Source organism: Oncorhynchus gorbuscha, linkage group LG06 (assembly GCF_021184085.1).
Source record: "Oncorhynchus gorbuscha isolate QuinsamMale2020 ecotype Even-year linkage group LG06, OgorEven_v1.0, whole genome shotgun sequence".
NCBI lineage: Eukaryota > Metazoa > Chordata > Actinopteri > Salmoniformes > Salmonidae > Oncorhynchus > Oncorhynchus gorbuscha.
The window spans coordinates 16,410,867-16,435,752 of NC_060178.1; the positions used below are offsets into that span (position 1 = coordinate 16,410,867).

At 41.0% G+C, this 24,886-nt stretch overlaps 1 protein-coding gene, 1 non-coding gene and 1 pseudogene across 3 annotated transcripts; 2 read left to right on the plus strand and 1 right to left on the minus strand.

Moving 5' to 3' along the window:
* On the plus strand, positions 1-15,493 carry cdhr5b (cadherin-related family member 5b). Of its 2 annotated transcripts, XM_046352474.1 has the most exons (15): positions 1-226; positions 4,175-4,350; positions 4,560-4,610; positions 5,166-5,255; positions 5,542-5,628; positions 5,745-5,843; positions 5,999-6,175; positions 6,368-6,458; positions 6,653-6,750; positions 7,171-7,377; positions 7,657-7,770; positions 7,917-7,983; positions 8,180-8,341; positions 12,191-12,366; positions 12,704-15,493. In XM_046352474.1, the coding sequence occupies exons 1-15, from the start codon at positions 136-138 to the stop codon at positions 13,256-13,258; spliced, it is 2,241 nt and encodes a 746-aa protein (XP_046208430.1). In that variant the 5' UTR covers positions 1-135; the 3' UTR covers positions 13,259-15,493. The 2 variants fall into 2 exon arrangements, with proteins under 2 accessions (XP_046208430.1, XP_046208431.1); XM_046352475.1 differs by lacking the exon at positions 8,180-8,341.
* LOC124038809 lies at positions 11,477-11,528 on the plus strand. The gene has a single exon (XR_006839411.1). It is a non-coding gene; the product is annotated as a U7 small nuclear RNA (small nuclear RNA).
* LOC124037399 overlaps positions 13,839-24,886 on the minus strand; it is an 18,149-nt pseudogene continuing 7,101 nt past the window's right edge.

A 24,886-nucleotide genomic window follows, 5' to 3' on the forward strand; every position in this document is an offset into this window, starting at 1 on the left:
AGGTGGAGACTAAAGTCAGTCCTCTCTCCTCAGGCCATATAATCACTGCTTTATGCGGACAAGTACAAGTCGGTACAAAAGCCCTGCTATTCCTACCTTATTTTATTAGGATCGATCGTACAATTGAACAGGGCAATGGAGAAGAAATATCTACACTTTACTTTGAGGACCTTGTTGAGCTTTCTGCTTGTGTTTTTGCTACACAGATCAACTGAAGCGCAACAGAGTAAGTATTTCTAAACTGAAATTATTATTGGACAGGGACACAGCTTCAGGGTCTGCAGCTTTTGAAATATGTTTCAGATTGGTTGTCCAATGACTTTTTTACACTTCGAATTTGGAATTCTAATTCTGGAGTTGGAATTTGTCCCAAATAAAATATAGCATTTTCTCAGTCCTTTAATCACCAATGAAACTAAGGCTATATATGTATTACCTGTATTGTCTTGTTATTTAATTAGACAAACCATAAAGCTATCCACTTGGCACAAACTGGTTGTTTCAACGTCATTTTCCAGCTTATAGTGACGTGGAATCTACGTGGGAAATACATTGGATTTAAAAAAAAGTTATCATTGTAAACTGTTGTTTTGAGGGTCAAATTTAAACCACAGGATTATGTCATCCCGGTAACGAATTTTCAACATAGACAAACCTTGTATAACATATGTTGAATTTGTACATTTGAAACAACATCTGATCTTCAATGTAATATCCACTGTAGTTGATATTACACTGACTACAACCAAAGTGGTATCATGAGAATGATTGTTGAGAAATCTTAACTTAATAGATTCACTGTTGCTATCAAATTCATTCCAAAGGCTAGACTCAACAGAGGGACCGAGCTCCCTGCCATCCAGGACCTCTATACCAGGTGGTGTCAGAGGAAGGCCCAAGAAATGGTCAATTATAGTGGATTTATCGGTGGTGACAGTGTTTCCTAGCCTCAGTGCAGTGGGCAGCTGGGAGGAGGTGCTCTTATTCTCCATGAACTTTACAATGTGCAAGAACTTTTTTGAGTTTGTGCTACAGGATGCAGATTTCTGCTTGAAAAAACTAGCCTTAGCTTTCCTAACTGCCTGTGTATATTTGTTCCTAACTTCCCTGAAAAGTTGCATATCACGGGGGCTATTCAATGCTAATGCTTATTTAAGATGGTGAGGAAGGCACTTTTTAGGAATAAACGGGCATCCTCTACTGACAGGATGAGGTCAATATCCTTCCAGGATACCCGGGCCAGGTCAAAGTGTTTTAGGGAGCGTTTGACAGTGATGAGGGGTGGTTGTTTGACCGCAGACCCATTACGTATGCAGGCAATGAGGCAGTGATCGCTGAGATCTTAGTTGAAAACAGCAGAGGTGTATTTGGTGGGCGATTTGGTTATTATGATATCTATGAGGGTGCCTGTGTTTACGGATTTGCGGTTGTACCTGCTGGGTTCATTGATAATTTGTGTGAGATTGAGGGCATCAAGCTTAGATTGTAGGATGGCCGGGGTGTTAAGCATGTCACCGTTTAGGTCACCTAGCAGCACAAGCTCTGAAGATAGATGGGGGGCAATCAATTCATATATGGTGTCTAGGGCACAGCTGGGGGCAGAGGGTGGTCTATAGCAAGCGGCAAAGGTGAGAGACTTGTTTCTGGAAAGATGGATTTTTAAAAGTAGAAGTTTGAATTGTTTGGGCACATACCTGGATAGTAAGACAGAACTCTGCAGGCTATCTTTGCAGTAGATTGCAATACCGCCCCCTTTGGCAGTTCTATCTTGTCGGAAAATGTTTTAGTTAGGGATGGAGATTTCAGGGTTTTTGGTGGACTTCCTAAGCCAGAATTCAGACACGGCTAGGACATCCGGGTTGGCAGAGTGTGCTAATGCAGTGAATAAAACAAACTTAGGGAGGAGGCTTCTAATGTTAACATGCATGAAACCAAGGCTGTTATGGTCACAGAAGTCAACAAATGAGAGCACCTGGTGAGTAGGAGTGGAGCTAGGCACTGCAAGGCCTGGAGTAACCTCTACATCACCAGAGGAACAGAGGAGGAGTAGGATGAGGGTATGGCTAAAGGCTATCAGGACTGGTCGTCTAGTGCGTTCAGAGCAGAGAGTAAAAGGAGCAAGTTCCTGGGCGTAAGAGAATAGATTCAAGGCATAATGTACAGACAGAGGTATGGTAGGATGTGAGTACATTGGAGGTAAACCTAGGCATTGAGTAATGATGAGAGAGATATTGTCTCTAGAGATGTTTAAACCAGGTGATGGCACCGCAAATGTGGGAGGTGGAACTAAATGGTAGGTTAAGGCATATTGAGCAGGGCTAGAGGCTCTACAGTGAAATAAAGCAATAATCACTAACCAGGACAGTAATGGACAAGGCATATTGATATTAGGGAAAGGCATGCATAGCCGGGTGATCAATAGGGGTCCAGTGAGTGGTTGGGCTGGCTAGAGACACGGCGATTCAGACAGCTAGCAGGCCGGGGCTAGCAAGCTAGCAGAAGAACCTTAGAGGGACGTCTTGACGGGGAAAGTCTTTTTTAGCCTCCAAGTGCGGTGACGTCGATAGATCAATCATGATGAATTAGTAGGGTTCCGCGTAGCAGAGGGGTCCAAGTCCAATTGGCAAAATAGGTATAATGGCCAAAGAAATTGGCCGATGGATCTATACAGCCAACAGTCCAATATGCTCTAGACAGCCAGAGGGCTGTGGCTAGCGGATGGGCATTCAGGGGACGTCGCGATGTAGAGACCAGATGAGTACCCCCTCGAGCATATTACGTCATAGTCCAGTCGTGAAGGATCGGCAGGGTTCCGTGCCCCATACCGGCAGTAGAAGGTATTGTGGCCCACTAGTGGCTGATGGGCCTCTTTGGTTCTTGTTCCGGGACCAACGTTAGCCAGTAGTCACTCAGATAGCAGCTAGCTAGCAGCGATGATCCAGGTGAAAATGTTCAGAGCTTGCGGTAGGATTCTGGGGATGTGGAGAGAAAATAGGTCCGGTATGCTCTGGTCTGAGTCACGTTGTACAAACTGGCGAGAGCTTTCCGAGCTAAAGGTTAGCTGATGACCGCTAGCAGTGGTTAGCTGACTACTAGCTAGTAGCTAGTGAGCTGGCTAGCTTCTGTTGGGGGATTTCGGATTCGGGGTGAATAATACTTTAGATGAAAACATATCCGCACCACATTGGGTGAGGTGGGTTGCAGGAGAGTGTTTTGAAGTTGAGGTTTAGAAAAAATATACGAAAAAGATATGCGAAGAAAAAGATATAAAGGGATATATACACGGGACAGGACAAGACGAGTACAAAAGATGTCTGACTGCTACGCCATCTTGGATTCAGGATTTTTGCAATACATTAAATAGCCTTTTAACTTTTCTACAGGTTAACAAATTATATGTTGGATTCATGTCTCCATCTCAACCGTGATATAAGTTAAATGCATAAAATAATAGGATAAAGCTAGTGGCCCAGATCTAACTATCCAAGCAGTAGATAAATCTCCTTTAAATGTTGATTTTTGGTTGCGTTGTGAACCAAACACAATTCAATATTACTTTTGTTAGGCAGTAAATAGCCTAATGTTAAGGACATCTTGAAAATGAATGTAACAATATTTATTCAACTTTAAAATTAGTAACACATCCATGGCCACATGTTGAGGTTACCCTAATGTAAGTATAAATGTCTTCCTATGTAATCATAGAAAGCATGCTTGTTCAGGGTTGCAGGTCTGTGGAAATCTTCACAATTGCTGTAATAATCTGCACAGAATCTCAAACAGCATTGGTCACTTACATTATGTTCTTTAATGTAACACATGAGGTTGTTTAATGAATACAAAGATCTGACCTTGTATTACCATTTGAACTTTGTTGTGCTTTTAAATGGTTGAAAGTGCTGTGATAACACATTGAGAAGTCAACAAACTTCTGTCTTTTTGAGTTGGTGAAAATAGGTTGGAATCTCATTCATCAACGTACTGTATCTACCAAATGACCCAATTCTCCATGTGTAAATGACGTGGTGTGCCCAGTGGGATAATATCCATAGAGTTCAAACACATTTTGCTTGAATGATACTTTCACTGAAAACAGACAATTATTTGACTTTATGTTACATAATTTGGGTACTGTTCAGTCATTGTTATACGTCTTTTCTCTCTTCCATTGCAGTATGCTCCATGCCTGGGACAACGCCTCCCACTATTAGAGAGAACAACGCTGTTGGTGCTGTTGTGACCACAATCACCACAGAAGAAGGAGTGACCCTAACTATTGCCAGTAATCCTGCAGACTCTTTTGGTCTGAATGGCAATGATCTTACAGCGGTAAAAGTTTTGGACTATGAGGTATGTTATCCCTTTTTTAGCATGAATAGGTTTTCATCTTGGATCTAGATAAAGCTACAAAAGGCACATGTGTTGTTGGGTACACTTAATCCCCTTGGCTCTGCTGGTGCCTTTTCCACATTAATTAGCCCTTTTCTTGCAGTCGATTATGAATATAGTCAATTGTATAATGCAGATGAGAAGTTGGTGTAATTTTGTTTATTTCACAGACTAAAACATCTTTCACCATTGACCTTTTTTGTAAAAAAGGTGACCAATTTGTAAGTGCACTTTCTTATACTTTTAATGATCGATATGTTATGGCAGTGGCTACCCTATGGGCAAGCTGGACCAATAAATACATTATTTAGAAAAGTAATTACAATAAAAAGTCATGTCCATAATACATCGATTGACATTATAATACAAATCATTTGGATTTGAGATTCATTCAGTCATAACTGGGTGTTTTGGCTACACACTTGTGTATGGTAATTTTATGGAATAGACATACAGACTGTACACTGTACATTTAGTTTACTATCAAAGTGTAAATGGAGAAATATTCCAAAACTGCATTCCATGACATTTTCACGTGCAAATAGCACTTGATTTCTATTATACAGTATACCTGTAGTGCTCAAGGGACAACACTCCTTTAGAGCAAAATTACTTATCAAAGATATATTCAAAGCTACTGTGACCTTTTTTGAGGTAAAACCCTTAAATATTGTTAGATTTATAACATATGGCATGCAATATTAAACTTAACTTAAACCTAATTTTACTTATATACCTCTATGGAGTCAGTAATTCAAATGTGATCTTCATTCCAGCTCACTCTAATAGTAGTGGTACTTATTGAGAATGAGAATGACAACCCGCCAGTATTTGCAGAAAGCCAGTACACTCTCAATGTCGATGAGGTGAGTGCACATTTCTTTCTGCACATTTCTTTCTCGGTTAGTGTACTTCATTATCAGTCATAGGGAAGTTAGATCACGTTTTTAGCTAGTCAGTCAAACAGTTAAGCAGATAAACAGTTTAGCAGTTGGTATACTAGCCATGAGTACTTTACCACATTTCTAGAATCCTGTTAAGGTTTCATGGTAGAATGTCTGATTCCATTAACTCTATTCTATATATAAAACATATTTAAAAAACTTCTCGTGACAGAAATAAACAATGTATGTGTTATTTTCTTTGGACCAGTTGTCACCTGTAGGCAAAAGTGTCGGTGCAATTGTAGCAACAGATGCAGATAAGGATCGACTCTATTACAGCCTAGTGCCAGATACAGTAAGTCCCCATCCTCATCCTGTCTAAATATGAGAGCGAATACTAAAAGAAAATGCTCCTCCCAGCCATTCATAACTTATTGAAAAATAAAATAACGTCCTTTTAAATTCTCACAGGAGGGTTTTAGACTGCAAGAAAACAGCCCAAATATACTAGTGCAACATGTTCTTGACTATGACGCAGTGACAAGTGTGACACTCATATTATCTGCTCAGGTGAGTGCTTGTTCTGTTTTTCTAGTTCTTGTAATGAAAGTGATTGGTTGTTTGGGGCCATGGAATAATAAACTGTATTGGTTGAAACCATCATCTATTTGACGGCATCCAAGCTTTAGATCTTCACCGAGTCCTTTTGTTGTGTTTTTATTTAGGATACCCCCACATCCACACCACCTTCATTCACTGCTACAGCCACTATCCATGTCAACATCATGGACATTGACAACCGTCCACCATGGTTTCAGCCCTGCACAGAAATCATACTTGACATGTCCAAAATCTGCCTCAGCTCTGGATATACAGGAACAGTCAACTTAACAGAGCAAGTGGTGCGTCCACCATCCTCTCCCCTCAAAAACAACAACGTTGTTCTAATCTTATAATACATCTGACTAATATTCACAATCTACTCAGTACAGCTAGCCATCATTATGTGTTTAGCTTAGCCCATGACATTACTGGATTGAAACAGTAGTGACAGTAGCCACAGTAAGTAATGCAAAGTCTCATTTACGTCCCAGGTTGGTGCATTGCCATTGCTGCCAGGTCCGGTGCATGCCATTGATGGTGACAAAGGCTTAAATGTGCCTATAATGTACAGATTTCCAACCGGTAAGCATCATGAATATTCAACATTTTACATGTAAATACTCTCAGAAATATCACGATCATTGATACTGACAGACTCGGCTATAATTCACACAGCAACTATCTCATCTATAGGCGTGGCCAACAACACATTTCTTCTCCAATGAAAATACCTCTACTAACAGGGCTCTCACGTTTCTTTTTTTCTCTTTTTTAAGGGTCTGAATCTGACATTTTTCAGATCAATCAGAACACTGGGGACATCACCATGTCGAAGGCGGCAGATATAGCGGGCCCACTGACCTTAACAGTTTTGGTAATTCAAAGTTTCTCTGAATGAATCCATAATGTCCATATAGACCTCTGCCAACCATATAGTCGATACACGCTTAGAAAAAAAAGGTGCCATCTAGAATTGAAAAGGGTTTTTCGGTTGTCGCCATAGGAGAAGCTTTTGAAGAACTCCTTTTGGTTCCAGGTGGAACCCTGTTGGATTCCCTGTAGAACCCATTTCACAGAGGGTTCTACATGGAACCCAAAATAGTTCTACCTCAAACCAAAAAGGGTTCTCCTATGGGGACAGAAGCAGAACCCTTTTGGAACCCTTTTTTCCTAAGAGTGTGTAGTAACCTCTTAATGCAATTCATATAATTATGCAGTTGACATCACAGGATTATGTTTTTGCGGCACAGATACAATCATTGATAGAAAATGTTAACACGGTTTTTATTCTCAGGCTTTACAGACATCCAACGGTGACCAGTTTGCGACCACAACGGTCACTATCGTTGTTGTGAAAAAGAGTGTGAACCCGCCGCAGTTTGAGAAGATGGAGTATGAGGGCTTCATCTCTGCAGACGCGGGTGTCGACAGCATGGTTCTGGAGAGCAAAGCCTCCAACAGGCCACTCAAGGTCCAGGCCAAGGACACAGACTATGCTGATGTAAGGTCTATCGGTCTATTCCCATGTGTCGGTAGCAGTGAAAACATATTGCACATGTAAAGTACAGATCTCAGACAAAAGGTTGCAATTAATGTGTGACTTCGATATTTATTGGAGATGTTTTATTTTTATAGAGACCTCAAATATGCTACAGATGATATTGATATTGATCACACTAACTCTAAATATGATCTTTAGTTAGCTTAAATTTCCCATTTCAGGGACCTTATTTCATGGTACCCCTATCTAACATTATGGCTAACCAATCCTTCTCTACAGGGCATCAACCCTGATGTGAGATATGAGGTTCAGGGAAGCACTGAATTCTCCATTACCCCGCAAGGCTTCATCCTCATGACTAAAAACGTTATGCCAGGCACTGTTTCCATGAATGTGAGTGTGTTCTGTTCCCTTTAAGCCAAAACAACAACCTACAAATAAACTAGAGTAAAGTCAACTGAAGGTGTTTGAGTAAGATGTTAGAAAAAAATATCTTGTACTTAGACTTTCAATGTTTAACTTTTTGATTGTTTGCTCAGTTGCATGCCATCGACTCATCCAATGCAGAATCAACTACAGCAGCTCTCAAGGTGGAGGTCATGCCAGGTAAAATCCATTAATGTAGCTAATATACTTACATAGTTATAAATAACACTGGGTTGCCTATGACACTCCCTGCTCTCCATTAATTACATGCAAATCACGTGCTATTGCGCGCCCTATGTCATTCTCCATGCTATGGAGGGACAGAGATGGGGAGGGGGTCCATGCTGAACAGCTGCTGACACTGCTCTCCTCCCAGGGATTACAACCATGGCCCCAACCACCACTGACATAGCCACCACTGACATGGCCACCACTGACATGGCCACCACTGACATGGCCACCACTGACATGGCCACCACTGACATGGCCACCACTGACATGGCTACTGCCACCCATGGCGCCATCAACTCCACAACAGGTACCCACATGGAAAAATACTACAGTTTACTATAGAATAGTATAGTATTTACTATAGAATTCTCTAGTAAACTGTAGTGAATGATAGTATACTGTAGAATACTATACTCCACACTGTAGTATCCCTCGATCATGTCTAGTACTGTTACGAATAACTATGAGTGGTGGATGGAATCAGGCGCAGAGAGCAGGGGTCTGTCGTTTATCAAATTTATTACACCGGTGCAACCGAAAATGATCACGCCAACACACATGGCGTATGTAGGTTGCCAGTCCAAAACAACAGGACAAAATAGACCAGAGAATAAAGATAAGAAAACAAATCACACCATCAAACACAGAGTAACAAAAAACAAGCCCGCACAAAATACCCAGCGGGCCTAGTGCCCTTAAATACCCTACAAACAAACCCTAATACAAAACAGGTGTACCCAATTAACCACTAACCAACACAAACGGAAAAGGAATCGATGGCAGCTAATAGGCCGGTGACGACGACCGCCGAGCCCCGCCCGAACAGGAAGAGGCACCCTCTTCAGCGAGGTTCGTGACAAGTACTTAGTTTAGAATCTTGTAGTATACTGTAGAATATTATACTACACACTGTAGTATCCCCTTGATTGTGTAGCGCTTACTTTATAATTTAGTAGTATATTGGAGAACGATAATAAATGCTACAGTATTATCCACATTTAAACACTGTAGTACTAAAGTGAAGTAAATGATGCAAAAACACTACAGTGTCTGCTAAAACACTACAGTGTCTGCTAAAACACTATAGTTTTTAACTATAGTAATACTACAGCATTTAAATTGCATACACCCCACCCATTCCTATCCACCATATCCCAGTTTGTGCTACCCATGAGTGAGAAACCTACATGCCAAGTATAGACCACATATTGTGTTCCCTACAGGTTACACTGAAACACCTCTGTCCATCATGCTACAGATGTCAGACTGATATAAACTCAACCTCACATTCCATACAACATCAACATACCTCACTTATAAACACAACGTAACCTTGATTAACATGTGCCCTATCCCCAACCCTTACCCTAATCTGGGTTCGGATCCTCCCCCTCCCCTCCCACTTACTAAACATAACACTACTATTGGCATCTACAAACAGTTCTTTACACTTTTACCTTTCTAAACTTTGCTACTATTTTAACTCTTCTCCCACAAACTACTTTTAACTCATCTAGTTGGCACTCTTCTTTCCTTTATTAACAAAAATAAAGAAATATATAAAATATAAATACAATAGAAAATGTTTGAATTTAGATATTAATTCAAATGTTTTTTTTGCTAAATGATATGCATTCAGTGGTCAGTTTAGTAGGTACACCTCCCTGTTCATTAAAATGGTTCACTCCTACAGACAGCGAGTCACATGGCAGACAGGCATCGAGGCATTCAGTTACTGATTGAAAGTTAGAATGGGAAAAACGAGTGACCTAAGCGACTTTGAGCTTGGAATAATCGTCAGTGCCAACCACGCCAGTTCCAGTATCTAAGAAACGGCCGGCCTCCTGGGCTTTTCACACACAACAGTGTCTAGGGTTTACCGAGAATGGTGCGACAAACAAAAAACATCCAGTCAGCGGTAGTCCTGTGGGCGAAAAAACAGCTTGTTGATGAGAGGTCAAAGGAGAATGGCAAAAATGTTACAAGCTAACAGGCGGGTCACAAACTAGCAAATAACGTCTCAGTACAACAGGGGTGTGCAGAACGGCATCTCGGGAATGCACAACTCATCGGTCCTTGTCACTGATGGGCTATTGCAGCAGACGACCACACCAGGTTTCACTTCCATCAGCTAAAAACAAGAAGAAGCGGCTCCAGTGGACACGCGATCACCAACACTGGACAACTGAAGAGCGGAAAAACTTTGCCTGGTCTGACAAATCCTGGTTCCTGTTATGGCATGATTATGGCAGAGTCATAAGCCTATTCCTGATTGAAAATATTTGGCATGGATCCTCAAAAAGTTATACAGCTGCACCATCAAGAGCATGTTGCATCACCGCCTGGTATGGTAACTGCTTAACAGCTTCTACCACCAAGCCACAAGGCTGCTGAACAGCTAATCAAATGGCTACCCGGACGATTTGCATTGAACCCCCCCTTTTTTATACACTGTTGCTACTCATTCTTTATTATCTATTATCTTTGCATAGTCATTTTACCCCTACCGATATGTATATATTACCTTGATTACCTCGACTAACCTGTACCCCCGCACATTGACTCGTACTAGTACCCCCTGTATGCAGCCTCGCTATTGTTATTTTTAAATATATATATACATGTTTTTTATTAACCTTTATTTAACTAACCAAGTCAGTTAAGAACACATTCTTATTTACAATGACGTACTACACCGGCCAAACCCGAAAGACGCTGGGCCAATTGTGCATCGCCCTGTGGGACTGCGTGGAATCATACCAGGGTGTCTGTAATGACGCCTCTAGCTTTAGACCGCTGCGCCACTCGGGAGCCCTATTTATTGTTGCTCTTTTATTTTTTACTTCAGTTTATTTAGTCAATATTTTTCTTAACTCGTATTCTTCTTAAAACTGCATTGTTGGTTAACGGCTTGTAAGTAAGCATTTCATGGTAAGGTATTCGGAGCATGTGACAAAGAAAATGCTATTTTATTTTATTTTGATAGTCAGGATTTAACGTAAGAAGCATGAGTCCACGGCTCCACCCTGCCTGGTGTCAACGGTACAGGCTGGTGGCGGTGTTGTAATGGTGTGGGGAACATTTTCCTGGCACATGTTAGGTCCCTTGATACCAATTGAGTAACGATTCCATTTCAAGCTGTTCTGGAGGCAAAGGTGGGTCTGACCCAGAACTAAATTGGTGTACCTAATAAACTCCCCTCGACCCACGCAATGCACCCGTAATAACAAGCCTTGAGTTAAACACATCCTCCCTCCTTGCCCTCTGACTGTCTTGCCTCCCCCTCTCATCCCATGAAATGACATGGATAGAAAAGACTAGAATCTCTGAACTATCCAATCAGGCTCCAGTCCTCCTACCTACCTACAGGTTATAGAAAAGAGCAGAAGCTCTGAACTATCCGTTCAGACTCCTCCAGCCCTTCCCACCTACAGGTAATGGAAAATGGCTATTTTAGTATTTGTCCAGTAGGTTTCCTCAAGGAGAAAGCCCCCACTTCTATGTCAAAGATAATCAAATAAAAACGCTGTAGTAAATACTCCAGAAATGTCCTCAAGAACAATACAGTAATTACTACAGTGAATACTATAGTATATAAATATAGCAATACTACAGTATTTATACCATAATATACTATAGTATTTTTTCATGTGCGTATTCCCTAACCACCCTTCTTTTTCTCTCAGGAGACCAAACACAACCTCACTGATAATGCCTATTGCTGCTGCCTATGCTTCTTACACAAGGTCACACACAGTCCTTTCGCTTGGCTTGTCAACACCTCCCAAAATCCATTCACTGATTGTAAAACCAATGTCCGTATGTTGCAAACCTGCGCTTACCCAAGCTTGCTGAAATTATACTCACACATAATGTTAGAGGTATTTCTTTGGACATTCCTGTGGTTATTGTTAAACCCCTTCCCTAATTCACCTTTTGTAAGTGTTTTAGGGGGGAGTGGGCCATAGAGATGCATATATACAATATTATACAATATTTTACCATATTTGATTAGTCTCTAGAAAGAACGTTTTCCCCGACCAAGATGGCTGTCCTGTAGACATATTATCTGGATGCCAATGTCCATTCTTGTGTTGTATTTATTTCTGTGAGGGGCGGCATGTTTTAAACATTGTGTTTGACCTTGGACCTGCAGAAGGGGTTCTTGGGGCCCCAGGTGGGTATGGTCCTGGGGACATGGCTGCCCTGGGTGCTAGCCTAGCTGTGTTACTGGTCATCTCTATGGTCGTCATCGGCCTGCTCGTCTTCCGCATCCAGAAGGGCAAGACAGATTGGAGGAAGCTGTCAGAGGCCAACATCTTCCGCAGCTCTGTGAGTTCATTCTACACTGCAAGAAGAAATAGCAATGCAAAGCTTCTATCTAGAACCTTTAAGGGTTATTCTACTGTCCCCATATGATAACCCTTTGAAGAACCCTTTTTGTGTCCAGGTACAGAGGGTTCTACATGGAAACTAAAAGGGTTCTATCTGGAAACAAAAATGGTTCTACATGGAAACAAAAAGGGTTATCCTATGTGGACAGCTTAAAACCATTTCATTTTGAAGTGTAGTAATCAATTGTTGGCAAAAAATATATATTTGTGTTAAAGATTTTTGCTCTGCCTCCCTACATGCAGTCTGTTCTGACTGGTACATTGCTTGTTTACAGCTTGGGAAAGGTCCCGGCGAACTAAAGGATGGTGTGCAGTACACCAACGAGGGCTTCCAGAATGACGGAGACACTAGCAGCGTGGGATCCAAAGGCCAAGAGGAGATGGATGGGAAGCGGTCCATCGGGAATGGAGTGACCTCCAGAGCTGTGGAGGAGACTCTCATGAAGGTCTCGGCTCCACTGTACTCCAACCTTCTGCTTGACACCAGCAGCCTGGCAGGGTCTGATAAGGCCGACAGCGAGAAGGAGGTGAAGCCCATCCTGACCAAGGAGAGGCGTGTGGAGGAGGGCTACAAGTCAGTCTGGTTCAAAGAGGACATCGACCCCAATGCCAAGGAGGAAGTGGTCATCATACCTGACAATGGGGAGCGGGAAGGTGATGACGATGATGATGATGAGGAAGAGGAGGGGTTTAGAGAGGAGGAAGAAGAATATGACAACTCGTCACTACAGACCCCAAAGGTGTTGTTCTCTGATGCTGATATGGATGATGGCCGTGGAGTGAGGTTTGAGGATTCTGAGAAAGAAAAGATCCAGACGTCTGACCTGTGAGGAGTAGAGGGGTAGGCCTGCATTGGATTTAGCTTGCCCTGTCTGTTTGGGTGGGTGAGGTTTTCTTTTTTTGTTCAGTTGTGCCGGGTAAGCTAAATATTGCGCAATTGGGGCCCCATTTATAATTGTTGTGTAAATTCCACACTAAATATCTGTGTGCGTACATCTAAAAATATTGAGATTTCTAAACTTGGCACATGCCCTACAAACACATGTTTACCATTATAATTCAGACCTGTCGTTAAACTGTGCACACATGGACAAGCATTCAGAAAAAGTCCTTTCATTCACCTTTTATAGTGACAATAACGCCCTTTATTTGCTGTATAATTTGGAACTATTGGAATTAGGCCACGTAGGTTTCTGAAAGAAAGAGTAATGGCAAATTTGATTACATTTTGTAGAGGTGTGTGCAGAATGTTTTAGTTTTTTATAGTGACTTTTTCAAACTTAACATTCATGCTGCCTATAGTGAGTGCCAAGCACTTTATTGATTGTATATGCAAAACAATTTTACTCTGACAGTATGGATATAGGCTACAGTATTGCTGTGCAATAGGAGCGTGACATCATAGCCTGTTTAAGCCTATACCAAGACAGGAGATAGAAACACAATCATCGATTGGTACACTAAATATTGAACAACAATTAGTCTTTTGCGTAAAGCTGTGGGCTGTAGCATTTTAGTTCAAACTACTGGTCTATTTACTGTGTTGGCAGACTGTTTTAATCTTTTGCAGTAACATTCTGTATTTAGCAAAGGACTGTGACAATTTCTGAGGGAGAAATTATGGTAAATTGTTGTGGACCTGTCAACAGAACGTCTGACCTCAACAATGTTTTACGTTGACCTTCCCCCAACCTAATATGCTGGACTGCCCGGGAAGGCGAGACATTTATTCTGCAATGGTTATGAAAATAAAATAAATAGGAATAGATTCCTATGTCTAATCATTCAACAACAAAAAATTGAACAGAAATGGTTTCATCTTGTTATTCTGCTTTTATGAATAAGCGTGTCATAATAGCAACCATTTGCACAAAATACTTATGCCGTGTTCACATGCTAGTCGGAACTAGAAAACCAGCACATTTTTGACTTGCTAACTGGTTGTAGTTATACACATGTCACGTTCAACCTGTTAGCAAGTCAGACATTTCTGAGTTTCCTAGTTCCGATGAGCACGTGAACACAGCATTACTGGCCTGCTTGCAATGCAATACTTCAACCATGAGACAATGTGTGTGCGCGTGGTGTAAAGTTTGAGTGGAGGGACATTCTCAAGTTAAATTTTGATAAATGCTCAAAAACTGTTTCGGGGTATATTTTGTATGTACGCAACATTTATAAATGAGGCCTCTGAAGTGCTGTACTGTATGTGAAAGAAAGAAATGCTATTTTCTGCACCAGGATTCCACCTGTCTGAAGCATCACATCAACCTTTTACTGCAGTGGGCTAAATCAGGGTCACACACAGAGTGTTTCTTGGTAGTCTTAAACAAATCTACTTTGAAACAAAGTATACACTTCACACACATGGTTATGGGCTTAAAAAAAGAAGACACCTGCATCATGTCAGATATTGAGTTAAAATGTATTTAATTTTGAGCATGCCAATATTACACTTTATATACATCACAGCAGATTGAAATATAACAAAACCAGTTGACGTAGAAACACTGGATTTTTAACAGGTTTTCTAAAATGATGTTTATTAATTATGACATTTTGAAAAATATTAATAACATTTCACCCATGAGGCCACTAGAGGGCGATTTGATCATTTGACTGCAGGAATGAGGTTTTAGACTACTATTTTATTGGACAACATGTTAGAACTTCTGCTGCTTTTTCATCAACCCTGGAAACATTTAGTCCTGCCATACTTGCTCTCCATTATTAATCATGTGGAACTTTGACCCTAGTACACATCGGAGTCATGCTTCCTTGTTGCTTACCGAAACTCTGCTGTTCACTAATCAGTAACTCACTTTATTGCTTGATACAGTACAATTAGAAAATGTGTTATCATACACAAACACAAACAGAAAAAAAATAACATTAAGTGCAATGTGAACTCATTTTGTTTTCCCGTTGTTCGGGTAAGATCATTCATGGCTTGAACTTAAGCTGCAACTTTCTTGTATCTTTGTAAATAATGGATGTTAAAAATAAAATTATTTATGTAATAATAAAGAACTCAAGTATGATTTGACAAACCAAATATCGAATGATCATGTCTCACATGAGTTTGATAATACAGACACCTGAATGTAAAAACGTGGCAGTACAGATGCTGATAGCAACAAGTCCTCCATTGTTAGTGCTTGTTTATGATAAGGCCCTGGTTACCAGCAGTCTGGGGCTGTAAAGAGCAATAGACTGATGCAAACAAGTGCACTTTGTACTCTAATAAAATAATCATCCATGTACAATAATCCTAGATGTTCTATATTTATGAGAATGAGTACATCTTAACCCATGACATACCAGGGGAGAACAAGTCCACTTGTCAATCCAATCCATCACAGGGACTGAATGAAAATGTTAGCTATTTGTCACTGCAGTATTTGTGGGGAATTACCAAAATAATGTTGTGCCTAACGACCCCACACGTGTTCATGTATCAGCAATATCACTATTATCTAATGTCAAATTCCTAATCTGAATAGGAAGCAATATCCTCATAACATTGAATAATACACATGTATAAATGTATGTAGGAAGAAAAGCATGTAGAGGGCATGCTGAGTCCATATAGATGGACTCAAAAGTCAAAGGAAAGCACATTCATTTCCACATAGCAACAGCAAGGCCATAACAAATTGTGATAAACATCGCTGTTGGTGCAACTTCACAACTACACCCAATCTGCTGCAATTACTCTGAAATAACACGACATACACACAAATGCCAAATAACTGGGAGTTAAGTCTTTATCTGATTCATTCATCTCTTTACACACTAAAATATCAAATAGAGGTAATGATTAAATAGGGAGATTAACCAGGGAAATGACAGGAAAATGCACCCACTTACTCATAAAACAAACAAGACTGAATGCTGTGAAAATTAGTTATGATACTTGTCTGCTTATCCTCCTTTTCAAGGACAAATATAATTTTTACCAAGTTTGTTATTCTAAAATAATAATTTTAAATCTATGAAAGCACGAGAGACTGAAAAATAGCTTCTATCTCAAAGGCATCCGACTGTTAAACAGCCATCACTAACACAGAGAGGCTGCTGCCAACATACAGACTTGAAATCATGTGTCACTTGTCACATTAATGATGCCACTTTAATGATGTTTACATATCTTGCATTATTCATTCCATTTGTATATACTGTATTTTATACCATCAGGTGTTTTAGCGTTACACTCTTTTCAACATTATTTCACTATCTAGAAGGTTTGGAATAAATGTGGATGCAGAAGACACATTTCGGATGAATGTATTCAGTTGTGCAACTGAAGAGGTATCCACTTTCCCTTCCTCTTATATTGCTTTGGCAAATCCACCCACACACACACACACACACACACACACACACACACACACACACACACACACACACACACACACACACACACACACACACACACACACACACACACACACACACACACACACACACACACACACACACACACACACACACACACACACACACACAGTTAAGAATGTAAGAAGGAGCACCAGTGACATCTACAGATATACTAACAAGGTTTCTATTATAACAGCCTGTATAATGATGCTACATTATTACACTGTATATTTCCATGTGCCTTTTACTTTCCTAGACTCTGACTATGCTAACATTACATTGCAGTATCATATGATATACACAATATATTTACAGTAAATATATAGTGTATTTAGTTCTTTACAAACTGCCTGATATGCTATATACTGTACATACCCTGAGAATATACTGTTCTCCGTTCAGAGGGTAGACCTTTCCACTGACAGTGAAGGAGACACTGGGGAGGGAGGACACTTTCTCACAGTCAACCGTGTACTGTGAAACAAGTAACAGATAGTGTTTAACAACAGTAAAACCACCCTCTTACAGATAACATGCTTTAATGTCAACAGAATCCCTAGAGAGATGTGAAATGGCTATTCGAGGACCTATTTAGCTTCATGATTACAAATATATTCACCCTCTTTGGTTTGGTAGATACCAGGAGGATATACTCGTCGGTTGGTATGCATTTTCTAAAGAAAATGATTAGGGAGATATTGTAGAGAGAAGAGATAGAAAATAATAGGTGATTCTAGTTTCTGTCATCTGTCATGTTCTACCTTTCCACGGTTTCTGGGCACAGCTCCTACAGCCTTCTGCAGAGCACTGATCTCATCATAGGGACCTAGGATCAGGGAGGTGCCAGTGTCCACCATGGCCTCACAGCCACCTTTACACAGCTTGACATCCTCTCCAATTTTCAAACTGCCAAAGACACCCAAATATTTAGTTTGAGAAATATACTGAGCAAAAATATAAACCCAACATGCAACAATTTCAACAATGTTACTGAGTTACAATTCATATAAGGAAATCAGTCAATTTAAATAAACAAATTAGGCCTTAATCTATGGATTTCACATGAAAGGACATAGGCCCACCCACAGGGGAGCCAGGCGACATTATGAGGGAACACGGCTGGCAAGGAAGCCTGAGAGGCAGCCCCCCCAAAAATGTTTGGGGCACACGGGGAGTGTGGCTGAGTCAGGTTGGATACCTGAGCCACCTCCCCGTACTTACCGTGGCGAGCATGTGACTGGTCAGGCCCCGTGCAATGGGGTGATGCGCACTGTGTCGCCGGTACTGTCACGCCCTGAACTTAGAGATCCTTTTTATGTCTTTATTTTGGTTTGGTCAGGGCGAGAGTTGGGCTGGGCATTCTATGTTTTGTGTTTCTATGATTTTCTATGTTTTGGCAGGGTATGGTTCTCAATCAGGGACAGCTGTCTATCGTTGTCTCTGATTGGGAACCATACTTAGGTACCCTTTTTCCCACCTGTGTTTGTGGGAAGTTAACTCTGTTTGATGGCACATAGCCTGAAGCTTCACGGTTTGTTTTGTATTGTTTTGTCAGCGTCATTTCAAATGAAAGAGAAAATGTAGACTTACCACGCTGCACCTTGGTCCAGTTCCTTCAACAGCCGTGACAAATTGTGTATATAAACCTCATGTCTCTATCACAATACGTTGGATTTCTATTGGAGTTTTTACTCTTGTAGGATAGTCAACAATAGGGAGTGTCACGGATCGCCCTGGTACTGATGCTCATTCTGTTCACCAGTTCCGGTGGTCTACATCACCGGCTTTCTAGGCTTCAAAATCCTTTCTCCAAAATCCTTTATATCAGCATGACAGGGAGAATAAATCTATGTAGGGAAGAAAAAGGGTCAAAAATCTGGTAAATAGCATCCAGCCTAGCTGACGCAATGCTATCTGAGAATGAAGGTTACCTGACAGGCTTTCCATTGAACTCGCCATCTTTCTTCTCATATCCCGAGAACATAAAACAATATAGAGGAGAAGCTAGATATCAATTTTGAGACATGACATGTAGTATTTTCATATTAGTATGTGCTGTTCATATTAATGAAAAGTTTCTTCTTTTTCGAAGACTTCTCACAAAAACAAGCGTACAGTGGTTCCTCCTTTAAAAGTTGTGCCATACTGCGGCTCACCTTGCGGGCTGCCGCAGCATTCTGTGGCACGTCATTTAATTGTCAGCCATTTTTTTCTGATAATTCAAGTTGGTGCTAGTTTGACCACCAGAGGGCATTTTTTGAGAAGCATTCAATAGTCTTCCATATTGCAGGCACGTGGGACACCGGGGTTCAATTCCCCACCGTGAGGAAGGAGTAGGCTGTCCTTGTAAATAATAATTTGTTCATAACTGATTCCATATGTTATTTTAAAGTTGTGATGTCTTCACTATTATTCTACAACGTAGAATAGCTAGCTACTTCCAGACACAAATGAGACCACTCTGACCATTTTACTCGCCCTAGCAGAGCTGGTTAGGCAGTTTTCGTGTTAACCAGAGCTTTGGTGACTGTAACTGTGCTGCTGGAAACAATTTAATTACGCTTTTTTTTGCCAATGTTTACTGACACCGGCCATATTCATTGGGTGTTGAGCGCTAGTAAATTCATTATTCTGCGCTCTGGTACACTCAGACTAGAGTGCTCTGAAATTGGAGTAGATAGCCAGAGCGAATTTACGAAAGCACCCGAATGTCCATTGAGAACACACAACGACTATACCATTTAGCTAAGCTAAGAATGACGGGAATAATCAAGTCAATAAACGTTGGGTAGTTAGCCTATAGTAAATATACTGGCAAGTTTAATGTATAACTACTAACGTTAGGTAGATAGCTAACATACCGACTCAGCGGCTTGAGCATGCTTTTGGTGCACAGTCGGTAGTGCGCTGGACTTCGGGCAAGAAGGTTGAGGGTTCAAAACCTGCTCCCTGCTTGTTTCATTTGAAGTCGTACACAATTAGCATTTTATTATTTGGTTTATATTGCCCATTCATTGTCAGTTAGAGACACAGTAGTGCATTGGGACCCAAAGCATAATCAGTGCTTTAACTCCCCCTGGGTCTTTAGAGCAAATCGGGTCTGTGATAGGACAGGTGTTTTTCACACCTAGCTCGAATATTAGATTATTATTTAGTAAACGCTGAATATTCTATTGTTCAGCTATTAGCCCCCCTCCCCACCTTGCAACAAACGGATGTCTTTGTCAAAAGCATAACTTTTATTTTCAATAAAAAAATATTGTTCTGAAAGCAAAAACGAGGCTTCAAAGTTAAAAAAAAATGTTTGCAATCAAATATTTTGTAATTGAGCAAAACTTTATTCATTTTATTCCCCTAAAATATTTAGAGAACAAAAAATGCATTCGAAAACAAACTCAAACAATTTAATTTAGCTATCAACCACGCTCCATTTTGACAATTGTTTTAGTGTCAGTTTGGCTACAACCAATACTGTTCAGCCTTTCTTTCCGACACAAAGGAAGTCATAGCGGACACCTACAAAGGACTGTGTGATGATGGCATCTCAGGTAAGCAGCACTGGGCGTTCTTCCGTCCAACTTTTACATAGCTAGTAGTTAGCTCCTACGATTCAGTGTCGGTTCATAACATTCTACTATATTACATACATACATACCGTAGAATGAGAAATCATACAATTATTATTCTCAAGCTATCCAAAAGCATTTAGCTACAAACACCTGTTCTCGCCATTTTCAGTTGAATTCATCTAACTTTCTTTCATGGCAACTCATAAGCAGGCCATGTCCTATTTGTTTCATAGTCGATATATAATCATATTTCATGACAGTGTAACGGTTAGCTTTATATACAGAAGGATGAAAGAACACAATATGTCTGTCAGGGAATGCTATTCTGATACGTCAGATGAAGAGTTAGACCAGAAAGTCAGGGCCATTAAGGCAAGGATGCCCCATGTCGGCTTTAGAATGACCAAAGGAAGTCTCATGGGCCATCGTGTACAATGGAGAAGAGTTAGGGAGTCTTTGCAGTGTGTAGATGGTGCAGGTATCATTGCCAGAATGATCCAGCTTCGTAATATTGCTCAGCAAAAATACTCTGTTTCTGCTCCCCTGTCTCTCGTTCACATTGATAAACATCATAAATTGATAAGGTACTAAGATGTATAATGTCTCCATCAAATCTAAGAAGTTATTTGAACTTTTTTTATTCTTACTTATTCGTAGACACATTTTCGCTGATGTATGAAATTGGAGTTGTTCATCAACTGGTAATACATTAATAATGAAGCAAGTTAATACGTTAAACATTTCACTGTAATTCCAATGCTTTTTCTCAAGATACAACATTGTCATCTTTGGCGGTATAATGAACAACCACAATACCAGTCTGGTGTTCAGCTTTCTGGGCTGTATTGACTTATCCTGAAAATCTGCTGCTTTAGATTGAACAGTCATATCTCAGTTATTGTTTTCGTATCTATAAAAAATAAGCTGTTTTCTTTACTTTCAGGGTGCGAGTTGATCAAGGGGTGGAAAATGTAGACATTGCCAGATGTTCACTGTCCGAGGAACAGGCCGTGGAAGCTGTATTGCTGGCAAGTGTCCATAACCAGAGGTAATTAAACTGTTTCGTGTTCTTTTTCTCTCTTCCTCTCTGCCTGTCTTGTTGTACATAGAACCTGTCTCACATGCACAGTTTGGAGGAAGAAGGGTACCTTGACCTGTCGAATTCTATCCACCTCTTCTGTGTGGGATATGTGTTCCTACCTCATCTGCGGGCAGATCTGCAGTATTTCACAGAGTTGGAATAATCACCCTTTAAGTACAGAGGCGAATCTGACACCTCACAGGTGTGGCATATCGGAATGCTCCAAAGACGTGCACATTTTTGTTTTTGCCTTAGCACTACACAGCTGATTCAAATGATCAAGTCATCATCAAGCTTCAAGTGGTATTTGTCTAATAATGACTATCTTCTATTGTTTGTCCTCGTGTGTCTGTTTTTCAGCAAGTACTGTAGCCACTTAGTGTGGACACCAGGTGAGACCACACACAATAACAGTCGCTCTCCTTCACTTCATCCCTCTCCCCCTTCTCCTAAATCCTCTAGGTTATATCAGCTGTTGGTGAACCCCTCCCGCATCTGAACTGGCTGACAGTGGGCACAGCATGATTATAGGTGAGAGGTTACCTGGTCGGGTCAACAGTAAGTGTTATTAAAGAGATGCTTTACATCAAAATACAGATAGAGATGTAGTAGTCCCAGAGTTAATGATGCATGGTTAGTTTTGCATTTCACCTCCTGATGATTATGATGACTGACCGTGTTAGAATAAAAAAAACAAGGCTTAATCATGCACTCTATCTATCCATCTCTCTCATCTGCAAGTATGATTTGATGTGAGAGAGGAAGCCAGACCCTAATATTCTCTCAGTTCATCACAATTACAGTGCTACCCTAATATTCTCTCAGTTCATCACAATTACAGTGCTACCCTAATATTCTCTCAGTTCATCACAATTACAGTGCTACCCTAATATTCTCTCAGTTCATCACAATTACAGTGCTACCCTAATATTCTCTCAGTTCATCACAATTACAGTGCTACCCTAATATTCTCTCAGTTCATCACAATTACAGTGCTACCCTAATATTCTCTCAGTTCATCACAATTACAGTGCTAGCCTAATATTCTCTCAGTTCATCACAATTACAGTGCTACCCTAATATTCTCTCAGTTCATCACAATTACAGTGCTAGCCTAATATTCTCTCAGTTCATCACAATTACAGTGCTACCCTAATATTCTCTCAGTTCATCACAATTACAGTGCTACCCTAATATTCTCTCAGTTCATCACAATTACAGTGCTACCCTAATATTCTCTCAGTTCATCACAATTACAGTGTCTCTAGTGGTGTCTCCCAACCAGCCTTGAATTTCCAGTCGGCCCGAAGGTTATCTTAATAGCAGGTGAGGTGCCACCTGAAGTGGAATGATAGCCAACTGACATTTACTCCTGAGGTGCTGACCTGTTGCACCCTCGACAACCACTGTGATTATTCTTTTTTGACCCTGCTGGTCATCTATGAACATTTGAACATCTTGGCCATGTTCTGTTATAATCTCCACCCGGCACAGCCAGAAGAGGACTGGCCACCCCTCATAGCCTGATTCCTCTCTTGGTTTCTTCGTAGGTTCTGGCCTTTCTAGGGAGTTTTTCCTAGCCACCGTACTTCTACACCTGCATTACTTTCTGTTTGGGGTTTTAGTCTGGGTTTCTGTACAGCACTTTGAGATATCAGCTGATATAAGAAGGGGGTTATAAATACATTTGATTTGATTTGATTTTAATTTGTGAAATTAAACTGAACGTCTTTACTTCAGATCAACATAAACGTACTAATCCAATCCTCACCTCCGCACATTCGAAATGTGCCTGACACATTCTTAAAGCAACAGTATTCAATACTCAACTGAGGTATGAAACCATATTACTGAACACAGCATCCCCCCAACCCCACCCACTCTAGTTCACATAGTCATTAAGCCACGAGAGAGGAGCTATGACCCATTGGGGTCTCCCAGTGTTCAGAGGTGCGGCTGATGACAGGGGAACTGCAGGCATTTGAGGCCTGACTGGTGGAAGGGCCTGAACTGAGCCTGGTGAAGGGTTGGAGGTGCAGGAGCCCCTTGATCCTGCTCATGCCGATAGTGAGTTGTGGACAGACAGGTCAGGAAAGGATACCCCACAGGCAAATGGACCTTTCTGAGGCGATTTGCATGCCAGCGGAATCCATCAAGAAGTTGGAATGTTGCAAGCCCTAGCTATCGTTCCACTTTCAGGGGCTTGGACCAAAATGAGAAGAGCTTGTTCTGACAGTTGTCAGTCCTGATCTGCACGCAGTCCTGAGCCTTCAGGCTTAGTTGTTTCACTCTGTGAGACGTGTCATAACGTTGTTTCATCTGTTGCTGTGCTGCTCCAACATAGGCTTGCCTTGCTGCAGCAGGCTTGTTCTTTTGTATTGGGCAGAGACAGTCCAAAGGGAGTTTCAGTCCCCTACCAATCATCAGGGAGGCAGGAGACAACCCAGTGGTTGAGTGCTTGGTAACCCTGATGTGGAGTAGTATAAGCCACACCTGCTCGCCCGCCCAGCATCACTACTCTGAACGGTTCTGACTTAGAATATGTAGACAACTACAAATACCTAGATGTCTGGATAGACTCTCCTTCCAGACTCACATTAAGCATCTCCAATCCAAAATTTAACCTAGAATTGGCTTCTTATTTCGCAACAAAGCATCCTTCACTCATGCTGCCAAACATACCCTCGTAAAACTGACCATCCGACCGATCCTCGACCTCGGCGATGTCATTTACAAAATAGCCTCCAACACTACTCTACAAATTGGATGCAGTCTATCACAGTGCCATCTGTTTTGTCACCAAAGCCCCATATACTACCCACCACTGCGACCTGTATGCTTTTGCTGGCTGGCCCTTGCTTCATATTCGTCTCCAAACCCACTGGCTCCAGGTCATCTATAAGTCTTTGCTAGGTAAAGCCCCGCCTTATCTCAGCACACTGGTCACCATAGCAGCACCCACACATAGCATGTGCTCCAGCAAGTATATTTCACTGGTCACCCCCAAAGCCAATTTGTCCTTTGGCCCCTTTCCTTCCAGTTCTCTGCTGCCAATGACGAACTGGAACGAACTGCAAAAATCACTGAAGCTGGAGACATATCTCCCTCACTAGCTTTAAGCACCAGCTGTCAGAGCAGCTCACAGATCACTGCACCTGTACATAGCCCAACTGTAAATAGCCCATCCAACTACTAACCCATCCAATCTCCATACTGTTATTTTTTTTATTTTTTTTTTGCTCCTTTGCACTCCAGTATCTCTACTTGCACACTCATCTTCTGCACATTTATCGCTCCAGAGTTTAATTTTTTTTGCCACTATGGCCTATTCATTGCCTTACCTTCCTTATCCTACCTCATTTGCACACACTGCATATAGACATTTCTGTGTTTTTATTTTTTGTATTATTGACTGTATGTTTGTTATT

Excerpts from the sequence above, each read along its gene's own strand:
- cdhr5b (XM_046352474.1), top strand. The coding sequence starts at position 136 with ATGGAGAAGAAATATCTACACTTTACTTTGAGGACCTTGTTGAGCTTT. Across the intron at positions 227-4,174 it reads ATCAACTGAAGCGCAACAGA|TATGCTCCATGCCTGGGACA; the intron begins GTAAGTATTTCT and ends CTTCCATTGCAG. Across the intron at positions 8,342-12,190 it reads CGCCATCAACTCCACAACAG|AAGGGGTTCTTGGGGCCCCA; the intron begins GTACCCACATGG and ends TTGGACCTGCAG.